This window comes from Hetaerina americana, unplaced genomic scaffold (assembly GCF_022747635.1).
Source record: "Hetaerina americana unplaced genomic scaffold, ioHetAmer1.1.p SCAF_72, whole genome shotgun sequence".
NCBI lineage: Eukaryota > Metazoa > Arthropoda > Insecta > Odonata > Calopterygidae > Hetaerina > Hetaerina americana.
Window position 1 is genome coordinate 722,812 of NW_027287339.1, and position 13,519 is coordinate 736,330.

At 37.5% G+C, this 13,519-nt stretch overlaps 1 protein-coding gene across 1 annotated transcript in view; it reads right to left on the bottom strand.

Moving 5' to 3' along the window:
• Positions 1–4,897: 4,897 nt before the first annotated feature.
• Positions 4,898–13,519, bottom strand: part of LOC139697303 (uncharacterized) — a 241,236-nt gene continuing 232,614 nt past the window's right edge. The window contains exons 4-7 of the mRNA XM_071595969.1: positions 11,391–11,452; positions 10,829–10,988; positions 10,365–10,467; positions 4,898–9,576 (exon numbers count right to left, since the gene is read on the bottom strand). Of these exons, the coding sequence (XP_071452070.1) occupies positions 9,238–9,576; positions 10,365–10,467; positions 10,829–10,988; positions 11,391–11,452 (664 nt within the window). The 3' untranslated portion in view covers positions 4,898–9,237. The remainder of the gene's footprint in view (positions 9,577–10,364; positions 10,468–10,828; positions 10,989–11,390; positions 11,453–13,519) is intronic.

Consider the following 13,519-nt stretch of genomic DNA (forward strand, 5'->3'; position numbering starts at 1 on the left):
TTTGAGGGTCTACAAATACAGCCGATATAAATAGGTTCCCTAAAACTTCACATTATGGGCATGAAGACACTACAATATGGTACCTTCTAGTCCACAGGAATTCAGGGTGTGAAATGAAACTATAATTTTTTGATTATATATTCATGCTTTATTCTTCTCGATCTAGCCGACTTATTGGTTTCATACAACGGCAAATTCACTTACTTACTTCATGGTTGGAGTAATTATTATTGTAGTTATTATTATTGTAAGTTCATTTGTGGATAGGTGGGTACGCGAACATATCATATTCATGGTCATTTAACATTACGTATTTTATATTTTAAAAATGGGTGATTTGGTTGGGATAATATGTTCACAGAAAGGGTGGAGAGACAACGGACGCGCCGGGTTTCTCGGCGGCTCATGCCTGTAAATGAATTCAAATATTTTTGGTAATCATGATTTAATGAAAAACATTGCAGATGAGAAATGATATTATTCTTAATTTCTTTCTATCAGATTCTTAAATTTGTCCATTGTTGGCCGACTCCAAAATTCGCGATTTGTATTTCAAGCCAAACGATCAAAGATTGCGGGGCAAAGGCTGCGTTCATTTTAAGTTAAAATATGATATTTCCATTTGCGTACATGCCCGAAGGAAGGTTTGTAGCTCTTAAGTTAATATTAATATGTTTTAAGTACCTAAACTGCTATTCAAACTGCCTCCTTTATGGCACAGTTCTATCATCTTCCGCATAGTAGCGCTGGTGTGGCTGTAACAACGGTGCGCACAATAGCGCACCTTGTAACAGCCAATGGCATATTTTGGCGGGTTGGTAATAGTTTCTGGGGGGAGTTGGCAATCTATTGCCCCAAGAGAAAGATAAATCTGTCAGCGTTATAATTATGTGACATTAGATTTTTAACATTAATACTAGAGTGTATGTGCATGAGAACATAAGTGTCCGACAATAAGTAATTAATAAAGAGTATATTTTGGCATGTTGATAATACGCCAGAGTGCGCCACTGCGTTACCTTGTTTGACGCGCGAGTATGAAACCACTTGCTTCCTTGGAATTTGCAGTTATCCGAGAGTGTACACTTTGGCTTCACGCAATGATTATTGCGTGACATCCTTCGTAATTATCGAAAAATATAACAGTTAAGATTTTAGCAAATTATCAAGCATATTAAAGCAATAGAAATTTATTCACATATTTTTTTTATTTTTTCAATTGAGCATACATTCTAGGATCGGTGAATATTGTTCTATACATGTCTTGATAATAATGGAACCTATATATTGGCTATATATGTCCTTAATACGCTGACACGTTTGCGATATGTGTGACTTATGAATGCACCCTATGTGTCCCATTTACAATCCTTCACTGTCATTTATTAAGATTTTCATTGAGCAACATTTGACGAAATAAGTTTTGACCAATACTTAACAGCATCCCGTTCTGGCAAAGGTACTTTGAGGAATTAGTGGGTCATGAAAAAATGGGGATTGGATGTTCCAGTGAAGGGCATGTATAAAAGAAGTGTACTACAGCCACATTAAGTGTGTTGGTCTGGTCACGTTGAGAGAATGGATGACAGTTCTATCACCAGACAGATGTACAAGAGAAGAGTGTGTCTGAGAGAAAAGGATGAACTGAGAAAAATGTGGGTGAATACAGCCAAAGAGACTCAAGAACAGGAATATTAGCAGTCTCAGAGAGAGGAGTCATTTATGTATGTGGCAGAGATGAAAAAAGTACTTACCCATGGATAAATTATAAATATAAGGTGCAATTACAATAGTGGTATAAATTTTAATAAATACATTAATTAATATCCCAGGAAGATAATGTCGAAGCCCTACCCAGCCTGTATCCAGTCATATTACTGCCTTGGTAAAAATTTTAACCTCCCTCCACCCTTTTTTTTCTATCAGTACGCATTTCCTTTCCTTTGAACTGGGTACCATAAAAACTCTTGTACTGGATGTTTAATGTATTTACTTCCATGTCACTCTAAAAATATGTTTTTCCTTCTCTTGTGAGGGGAACCCTAGTTTATCACAGGATCTTGACCAGGGTATTAAATGGTGAAGAACATATCTCCCTTCTCCATCTTGTGGAAAAATGCTGGGAACCCACTAAAATATGCCACTATTTTGCTTCTGTCCTAGGATTGGAAAAATGAAAGTTAACTCTAAAATGTTCTCAAAAATATACTTTGGACTTTTTCCATAGATTGACTTTAAGAATAAGTAATGTATCATCATAAAATCATACAGGCATCAACATAAAATAATCGCAACCATACTAGCTTTTATTTCATTACTGTATTCCTTGCTTAATTTCATGTATTTTTATGGCAAATCCTAGTACATACCAGATTTTAGAGAAATTGAAGGATGGTGCATGATAGGAAAGCATTGCATGATCTAGATTCTCCCAGAGGAAAAATGGAGGATCAAATGAAATGGCATTTCATTTTTTTCTTGCTTCAAAATAAGAAGGCACCTGAAAAAATAGTTGTTTTATTTTGGTTTAGGAAAGCTTTCTTTGCATGATGACCCATTTTTTCCACATGATCAACCTTTATTTTCTTAAATAAGGTTGATGTACACCTATGTTTTCATCATCTTCATTCTCTTCTCTCATTGGAAAGTCATCGATTGATCTGCATATTACATTTATGGGAAGATATATTTTACAAAGATGGTGCTCATCTCATTCAAACTATATTTTATAACATCCTATTCATATAGCCCCTGCAGCAGTCTACTCTTTTTTTCTTTACTGAATTATTTATTTGCTATGCATACATTGCATAAGACTATTTTTAGTTTTTTTTAATATTTGAGAAGTAAATCTGCAATCTTAATTGGATGAAGAAAGATGCTGGAGGGTCTCAACTGATAGGTACTCTGTGATCATTAAATGCATCAGAAGCTGGTAGAAGAGAATTAAATACCAGTCTCATAGAATGGGTGCACTATTCAATTTTATTCAAAGCACATACCTTACCTCAAGGGAGCTCCTTACCCAAGGGAGGGAGGGAATGATATACACAATCAACAAAATGGGGGTGGAATAGAAAACCAAAGGTGTGCCAAAGGGGTCAATTTTTTGGGATCACAGCTAGTCTTGATTTATATCACTGACCTTCTTTCAGCACTATCTAAAATAAAGGGAACTAGACCAATTCTATGTGCAGATGAGGGATGCAAAAATTCAAATTAGTTCTAATGCCATTCATGAGCTGACCAAGATCAGTACTTCATCACCTCTTGGTGCTGAGAAAAAATTCTGAACTGAAATCTAAATAATAATAGATCCCAGGCCATCTATTTCTCTCCAAATCCCTCAAAATATTAATCTCTCAATATGAATATATGACCAAGATGTGCTGAATTGAAGATACAAAATTTCTTGAAAGGCCTACATTAATGCCATATCAGGAAAATTTGTACCGATGCCCTAAATGTACCAAAATCCATATACCAATCCTTGGACAAAAATAAATATAATATTATTATGAAGGTATTTTTTCTTATCTCTCTCTCCCATTACCTTTGCTTGGTCTTCATGCACCATGATAAAAGAGGAGAGTTGTCAAAACGTACAAAGATGGTCATACCTATGATGTAGTAAGTGTATAAAATCATCAGAGGTCTCAAAAAGGTTCTTGGTGTCCCTCAGTATTTGTTACCTTTCATCAATAATGGTTTTATCCTTGTTTCATTCAAAATCTTGAGGTTGAAAGGAGCAGGTTTCATTCACAACATCAAAAACTTGCCATCCAGACAAGGACATGTGAGGATGGTCAGAAACCCTTCACGTATAGCCGTTATATACAATGGCACGCCAATGTGAAAACTTCTACTTCAAGACAAAAGGGCTGGATCCATCTTCATTGGATCCTTTATTTCTCATTGTGATCAGGTACCAGGAAATTACCCGGTATGATGTTTTTCAGTGTGTCTAGATGCATTCTTACCCAGACATGAACTTTGAATCCTTGATCAGCAACCTTACATTCAGCTTGCATGCTAGTTTTCCACAATTAGTGACAAAATGTTGCATTCACAAAGCATGTTGGATCATGCTAGGAAACTAATCATTTTAGGGGATGTTTATCTTACAATAAATAACTTATCTTTTAAAGAGCAAGAGGCTGCTTATATCTTTCAGATTCACCCTTTGGAATTGGTTCAATCAACTATGCAATGATGAATATGAATTTCCACTAAGAGATGATCATTTTTTTAAATGTTGTGTTTATAACTGACAGTACAGAAGGAAACTTAAATGGAAACTTTCCTAGGCATATTTAAAAAAGTCTGTCTGGTCTTTGATTATAGTTGTATATGGATGATTATTATTATTTTCATTAGTTGCAAATGCTTCAACCTATCTTTGAAACCAAAACCCTAATCACAGTGCTATTGCTATTGCAGCTTACCTTCCAACCCCAAAAGATTAATGAGCAAGTCTTTTGGAGACCAATTTTTGCATAGCCAACCAACCACAGTTATCTTCAACCTGAAGGTCAGTTTGTTAGGTGAGGTAGGAGAGCTCATCCAGTACTAAGCCTAATGGCATGTGAAATTCACACATCTGAGCAAGGCACACCTTTGCTGCCTTTGGTTTCCCAGGAAGATCTGGTACCCAAAAAATCATGGGTGAAACTGGGGCTGCCCAGGAATGGAACCCTGACCCACCGATCAGTAGTCCAACGCTCCTTAGAATACCACGCCCATCTTTTTCATAGGTAGGTACCTTATTTTAAATATTAGTACAAATTTATTTTCAAGATTATTTTTGTAAAACTCTTGCGATAGGGAATTTTCATTAAGGAATCAAAATAAAATGAAACCATTTACTTATTATAAACAAAATGTTTATTATCTGCTGACAACTCATTATTAAAATAATGAAAGAGGATAACAAATGAGCCATTTTCTAATTGAATTTATAAATCGTGTATCCCAATTATCATAAAATTTACAATATCATGAGCTAGCAGCACAAGTTTCCAAGTGAGAGAACATGAGGGACTCAGGTGCACGGCATTTCACTTTATCTTACATATTCCACAACGCTTCACACTTTTGATGGTATCTTGCAATGAAATCACTCCTTTCAAATTACTCCATGGAAAGGAAACCAAGTAAACATCCTCAAAGACCAGGTTATACAATCAAAAATATACCAAGAATATGGGGTGACCCAAGTCCCATTTCCAACTCCTTAAGATGTGTTAGCTTACAAGTAGGATCAGAGCACAGATTAATGCACTTAAAAAAAACTGTTGGTGTGAAGAAAGAGCAATAATATTTTCCAGATTTCTCCTCAGCCATAATCAAACAGTCTCGCTCCATTCTATATCAACCAATGGATATGTGTCATGTAAACTTGTACTCTACTCCATTTTTTTCAATGTATACACCAGGTGAAAAGACATTGTTTAACTATGGCACCAACTGGCCCCCAATGGAAGTTAAGACAACACTATGGCTGAAGGAATATCAAATTTTAATGTAATGGGAAGATTAATAGAAAGGTGGGATAAAGAGCCATGACTTGAGATGATTCATTTGTGCTATCTCAAAATTAATTTTTTTTTCTTCGAGAACAGTAACAAATCAAGAAATGGTACACAAATATGTGCTGGGAACTCATTAGAACACATCAATAGAACTACATTGGCTGACACAGTCATATGCAGCCTTCAAACACAAATGTTCATACACTTACAACTACACATCATTGGAAAACAGTAAAAAATGAAAAGGTTCTGTACAGTATGGGACAGATGATTCATTTCCACTGCATGAAGTATCATGATGAAGCACTTAAATTATTGGGCATAAATAAATGGAGGGTGCAAAGATATACAATAATGTTACTTAACACGATTTCGATCCCGTTGTGACATTGCCGCCATGCTTGTGGTATTCTCTTTGGAACAAGGAAAAGGGGCGCATGCACCAATGTAAAGACTCTCATACATTCACAATTAAACAAAAACACACGGCAATCAAATCTCCCCACAAAATATTGAGGCATTCTCACGTGCATATATACAGACATTCACATTCAACCATTCCATCTGTTTTGACTAGTTTAACATTACATATGTCATGGTTGACGACATCTGCCATGGTTGTACCATATGATTGCTGAATAAATATATCAGTATTATTCGGGGAAATCAATTGAAGTCAACCAAAAGGATGTGTCCACCGAAGGAGGAGGCATGCATATATATGCACAATCGACCATCTCACTCTCACAACCACATGACTCACAAGTGGAGCTTAATTCCAAATTCAAACAAACGTTTTACCACATGAAACAATAAAAAAATACAAATCAACAAATTAATAAGATTCAAAATTTTCAAAGAACATTGCGCTTTTTTCGAAAGTTACAAAAATGAGTCACAATAAATACGAGGAAAATTGGGAAAATGAATCCACATTTCATACGATTTGTGTGAAGAGAAAAAATACACCAAATCATGAAAAAAAAGGCTTCATTGAACTTTGTAACACCGCTTAAAAATTGAACAAAATACATACAGTAATCAATTCAGTTACTGGTGAAACAACTGTTAGAACATCTATATTATCATATTATAAAGATTCTAACAACATGAATTTTTTTAAATAAATACAGGACACAAACAAACTGGTTTGACCAAACAAAGCCCTGCCAATAAAGTACAATAAATTTTTACCATATTGTTTCAATTACAAGAATTTCAATGATACAATAAAATCCACAAGTTGAGACATTATTGGCAGCTACAACGGTAAACTAAGAAATTCACCAGATATGACACCAAGTAATTAATATTTTTGAAATTACACAATTGAAGCTCCATTTGACAAGAAATTAGATTTTGTGAGACAGTGCATAAATTTAACGCCATTTTAATTCTAAAAAAAAACAAAGTTGCAGAATGCAGCCTCTTTTAAAATGGGGAGTTATTTTTAAGGATAAACTTTAAAACCTATTCAAAATCAATTACATGAATTTCCAATTTTGAGTGGTTGACTGATGATGACTAATTAAGTGGGGATCCACTGGACTCGTGGCAATTTTCTTCTTTTGATACACTCAAAACTCATTCATTCCACTACATTTTTCTCGTATAAAACAGACACACACAGTCTCCCAAAATTAGTGAATAGAAATATGAGTAGTGTTTAAGACTGATGCTTTGGTAATTTGTTAAAATTTGGTGACAATCATTTTCCCTATCTTTGGTATTACAGAACATAACATTCAAAAAGTTGCTTATGCCAAAAATAAAGAGAATGCACTATGGTAACTAACCACTTCCCAACACTCGAGCTCCAGTGGCTCCATCCACATTCTTTTTACTTTTTTTACCAACTGAAATTCACTAAAGAGCATTCGAGTTTTGATTAAGATGTGGTGCATCGTAGCACACTGTACGAGCACACACCTAACTGATTGGGAAACAGAAATATTTGGAGACCCGACGCCACCACTTGTGTTATCACTCTTATTGCCATTGGATTAAGCTAATCATTAGGTTTACTTTAAAATAAATAAGGAACCAAGATGAATGGTGATGGGAGATATAAGCAGGCTTTCGTACAGGCAGACAATTTCCTATCTACAAATTTACAGGTTTGGTGCTCATTTAATTTCCACTTTTTTTTTTATTTCCCCCGCTAGGATACTTCACTCTGGGGTGTAACGATTCTTTTAGTCTAAATGATCATCGATGAAATACACTTCAAACTAACAAAACACTTATGTTCATTAACAGAGCCGAATAAGAACATGAAACAAATTCTCTTAAAATCTTACTTTTTAAGACTGTGGGTCATTGATTAATTCCTAGTATTTGGCAGTAATTTCTCAAAGAGAGCTACTAAAAAAAAAGAAGCCAACCTGTATGATATAATAGTCAACTCCCAAAATAAACTTACAATTCCTGGCCACTTTATCTCATGTTAATCAGATATAGTAACACACAGACAGTTATATTGTGCTTTGAGCCAATAACTTCCTCTGCACTGTTAAAATTCCATAAGTACAATGCTTACGTACAACTAATTAAGTTGTCTTCCATTATTGGCTAGGTTGACACAACCTAACATTTGGCTGAATACTGTACTAATTCCTTCAAAATGTAGGGATAAATAATTTTAACCAAAGAAATTATTCCAAGCAGCTAAGATAATCAAAACCTGAGTTGAATTAATTGGAACTGAAGCCACTGTAGTAAAACTTAGCAAATATAAAATAAGGAAAAGTTGTTCAATCACAGGAATGTAGTCATCTTCTAAGGAATATAGAGGAAAAAATATGAGGTATGATCGACCCAAGTGAGGGAATTTGGAGAAACAGAGGCCAATGGAAACTGTTGATAATTACACTGAAAAAGAAACTGAAGATTCTTCTAGTCTGTCTCGTCCTGCATCTATCACCATTTACTCCCCACCACGCATCCACACCATCAATGATGCACAAATCCAGTCAGTCAAACAATCTATTCAAAAGCACACACACTCGCTCACATTAAAGACGCAGCACCAAATGCAGCCATTTCTCCATTAGGGACTCAAAGGAAGGATCTGACTGTGCCTTAATTGTCCTCTGGCACCTCTCGATCAGTTTTACAACATGCCTGAGTCATCGGACATCCGAAGTCACATTACGCATTTTTAGCAGTCTTTTGTGTTTTGTCCTTTGCAATATTTTTTTTCCCTTTCAAAAAAATTCCTTTCTGCAGTAAAGAAGAATAAAAAAAATATATTTCCAACCTTTCGGAGACACTTTTTTTTTATTTCATTGCAATGATCATATTTATTTACTATTGCCATTGTTCATTCAGCCACAGTTTAGTCTGCACGTTTTCCCCCATTCCCCTCCCCTTCCCACATGGGGAACACTCGACCAAGAAGCCCCAGTCGGTGAAGTCTTTCTTGTTTCTTAATCGGTGTCTCTCAAGAGGGCGTGCACAGTCTTTCTCACTCCTTCCTCTTCTCAAGCAAAAATGGACGTCACCTGCTGAGCCACCACTAATTCATTAATGACATAATTTATTTACATAAGAATAAATACACACCCCACACTCTTATGCGGCTCATTGGTAAGCATCTGCGGGTGGCTTATCACTTAGAAAATTTTTTGGAAAGCTACATTACAATTATATGACACCTTGACTTCGCATCCCTTGACACTCCCTGTCAGAGGCACACTTCTTGGGTTCACTGGTTCCTAGGGGGGAAGTCTGTGGGACCATGTGGCAGGGGTGGGGGGCGATCAGAGCGATCTGGTGGGCGGTCTCGGTGTCCATGCCTTGGGTCCGAGCCCCGGTACGGCCGAGAGTAGTGGGGGACAGAGAGGGGACTACTTGAAGGTGGAGAGTCCCACCTGTGGCCCCAGTGCGGCCCCATGGATGAAGGAAAAGGTAAGTGTGCCCCAGGGTAAGGTGGCTGGCGAGGGTCTCCTATCTCGGAAACGTACACCCCAGGACCCTGGTCTACTGGGTATGCCCGCAGAGGATGGGGCGGGATACTGCTGTGTGTGGGTGCTGGATAGCAGTCCTGAAATGAGAAAAGGAAAACAATTTTTTTAATGGCCACTTGGGAAGAAATTAAAAACAAGCAGTGCCTACTTTTTTATTTGGCCCAGAGTTAATGCAAATAGCATGATTAAGAGTGATAAAACTTAGAATTGGTGAGGGCTAACCTCTTTAAATTGCAATGAATCAGTATACTTGAAATTATAAGAAATATCAGAATCAAATTATTTTTCATTTCAATTTCCAAAACTGTATGAAGATAATGCTATAACAATATGAAAGGTGGCTCAAAGATACTAGTGCACCAGAAATTTGACTGTAATATCATGGCCATTAGTTCATTCTTAAGAGTGCTTGATTGAACAATTTTATCAACTGAAGACATGCATTACATGTCCACAGACAAAATCAGCGCATTTAACTTAGATTTAACCAGATCAGATTAAACGCTACATTAAAAGGATGCCATTTGGAATTATTATTTGAAATTGGTTATTTCCAGCACATCTTTATGCAAATGACCCAGTCTTCGAATTGTCATCTTCAAGTAATGCGTACCAAAAAACCCTTCATAAATAAGTAAGCTAATTAAATAAATGTAGAATAGATGGGCAGAGGGAGGTTGCCATTTAGTCCTGGAGTATACCACAGGGTATATTTCTTGATCAGAAGTTTTTTCAGGTTCATATAACCTGGAGGTGCTATTGCTTATTGAAAGTGCCGTTGTTTAAATAATTATCTAATTGAAAAATAACCAAAAATATTTATTATCACCGAGTGAACTTTAAATATGAGGAAATGAATACTTACTGGACCATGGGGATTGTGTGAACTATGTGGGATTGGGACCAATGAAATGGAATGCGGCGGCCTGGTGCTGAAGGGTCGTCGCCTCTCCACCCCATCCACCTGGCTGTAAAATAAAATAAAACATTAGATAATCTCCAGCGACCAAACATACAATCCCATCCTAAGATGGGGATCTCTTTTTACATGCAACCCCATTCAGTAGAGAATAATTAGTTAATCAACAGATTTATAAGCGAAATTTCAACGGGTGAGATACTCCAATTATGTTAGAAGTCACATAAAAAATTAGCTGTAACCACTGTATCATGACTATAAACACATTCTCATCCATGGTTTTACTGCATTTCTCACAAAAGGATATTGAAGTTTTCTATCAATAAAATTAGGCATGAACTTCAATTCAAGCTTCTACACTTTCTTGTACATTGATATTAAGGAGTGAAGGCCAACAAAATCCAACTTACCAGGCCCCTGGTTCACAGGACATATTCGTCTCACTGTGAGGTTTATGCTTTCTCTTGAAGTGTATGTAAAACGCAAAACAGACAATGACGACAAGAAGTACAGCTATGGTAGCTCCACTGGCTATACTCGCTGTCTCAAGCATCACACGCCGCCTCGAGGCTAAAGGAGGAAATGAGAAATGAAAATCATTAAAAAATCAGAAAAACCAATGATTCAGAGTTAAGATTTTGTATTTTCCAAGGTAGATTAAGTCTCAAGAGTGGTCACTATTTTAATTTTAATTCTAGAACGGCAGATAAATGAAAAACCATTTAAAAAATTATTCTTAGCATGTTTATCACATCTGATGTAAACTAAAGGGTTACACCAGCAGTTGCCACATTCCAATTTATATAAATCTCTCTAAAGAACTGCCACAAGAGTTACATTATTGAAAGATTGACTAGTTTCTTCATTTTAAAATTTAGTACATTTGTTTCTTATGCTTTCAAATTAAAAAGGAAAAATCACAATAAAAAGCTGGTTCATTGCCAGAAACAGAGAATCATAAGGCAAACTTACGCAAATATGAATTTTCCAGGTCTTTGAATTCGCACCTCTGGCCCATGTAACCGTCTGCGCACCTGAGGAGAGAAAATAATTTTAATTAGGCGAATTATCAATTAACTACTTAAGCTAACCCGACTTAAGAATAAACTGTAATCTATTCCATGTTCAAAGTTTAAATGGCCAACCAAATGGTGTAGCAACATATATAAACTAAGCAAAATGCAAAATTGCACCAAGCGAAAATAAATGGATCACGTATCCACAGTAGCATCCGGATTTGCCAAACTTCCTTCGTTCACAAAAAGACTCAATGACCTTAAGCAAGCTATAATTTTCTTTGGGAAAGCCGTCAATGATCTAAAATGCTACTCTTTACTTGAGTTTAAGGAACCCGCATATCTCCCCCACCCAGGGTCGGCTTCGCGAATCTCATTTTGGAGACTTCTCCCAAAGATAGTCGCCTGGTCTTAATTCCGCCTTCAATTTTGAACGCTGACTTCATCATCTTCGGGCAATAGCTTTCCCAACACCTTAAGGTCAAGGGCGGATTAAGGAACTCCCGCAGCAGTGAGGGCTTGTCCCAATAAGCTCTCCTTTCCTTTCAAGTTCACTCCTGGGCGAAATTCGTCCGGATTTAGCTAAGCAACACCCACGCCGAAGCGACAGGAAGCCAATCGCCAAGTAAACCCCACCCAGTTTCGCAAATAGGGTTCCGCGATGTTCGATTCTGAGCGACGAAAAAACGTATGTGCCCACAGACATATCGATATTTCGAAACCAATGCACACAATTTCATGCCCCCAACATCTTCCCTCACTTGAACTTACATTTACAACATTATGACGGCAAGTCGATACGCCTTTCAGCTACTCGGTCCCATATGGCCGTCGCAACATGTGTCACTGATTTGGAAGATAATGCTCTCTATACCCACTCTACATTATCATACCCTTTATATTCTTATATGGAGTATTTTTACTGGAAAAAGAACACCGCATTGGTATATACTTCGAAGCATCAAATTTACCTCTTAACTCTCAATTCGATCAATCAAATTGCTTGGCGGAACGACATCGCAATGTGACGATAGCAGACGAGCATCGTGTTCGAGGCACCGTGACATATCACGGTAATTGGCGAATGGATCGGAGAATTAGGCAATGCCCTATCTCCGCCACCCATGCCAGCACTGCACCCAAGATTGGGCGTCTCGAAGCCTCGGGCACCGCGGCACACATCAAGCCGCGAACACGAGAGAGAGCGGAAGGGGGGGAAGGGTGAAGGGAATAGAGGGAAGGAAGGAAAGAGATCGTGTGTACATATACACAACACCCACACGAAGGCGTCGACGATAACCATTCCGGGCGGCCACCATAATATCCCGAAGCCGCCGCCGCGACGGTGAGTTCGGTTCATTGCCTCCCCAGCTGGCCCCCCACACTTGGGGGGGGGAAGGTTGGGAGGGGGGGTAAGGGGGTGCCGGCGAGAAAAACATCGATACGAATACGCATGATGTTTCGACTAGACACCTCATCCACGGGCCACAAGTGAGCGTCGGGGTTACCACAACCACGCCAGAGCATGCGGTGCAACTTTGACAATTCACATTTGGGATCGAGCCAATTGAATCGTCTGGAAACATAGAATTTTGGAAAATTCCCCTCGGAACTGCTCTCTTGAAGAGCTTAAATTAGGGTGCGCAAAAATAGTGATTTTTGACGGAGAAGATTGCGAACGATGAACAGAAGGGCATGTGCTTTCTTTTCAAATTTGTATCGGCGGCAATACAATTTATGCAAGCTCACGTCTTGTGATGAGGGTTAAATTCAATCGCACCGTGTCTTCCATTGAATTATAGTGACACAAAAGGAAATACCGGTACACCTGTGTTGACCGAAGATAAAAGATTAGATTTAAAAAATAATTATTCATACTTGAACTTGAAATCGTACAGGGTTCATCAAATTATTGTGCGGGCGAAGTCTAACAGAAGTCGTGGGAAAGCATTAACTGACGAAAAGCAGAAATGATACAAAAATATACGGCGATAAAGGAAAACTGAGAAATTACAGCAAAACTACACAAAGACTGTTAAACGCTTTTTTCTGGTCACAACGTCACCGATTTTCAACAAATATCCC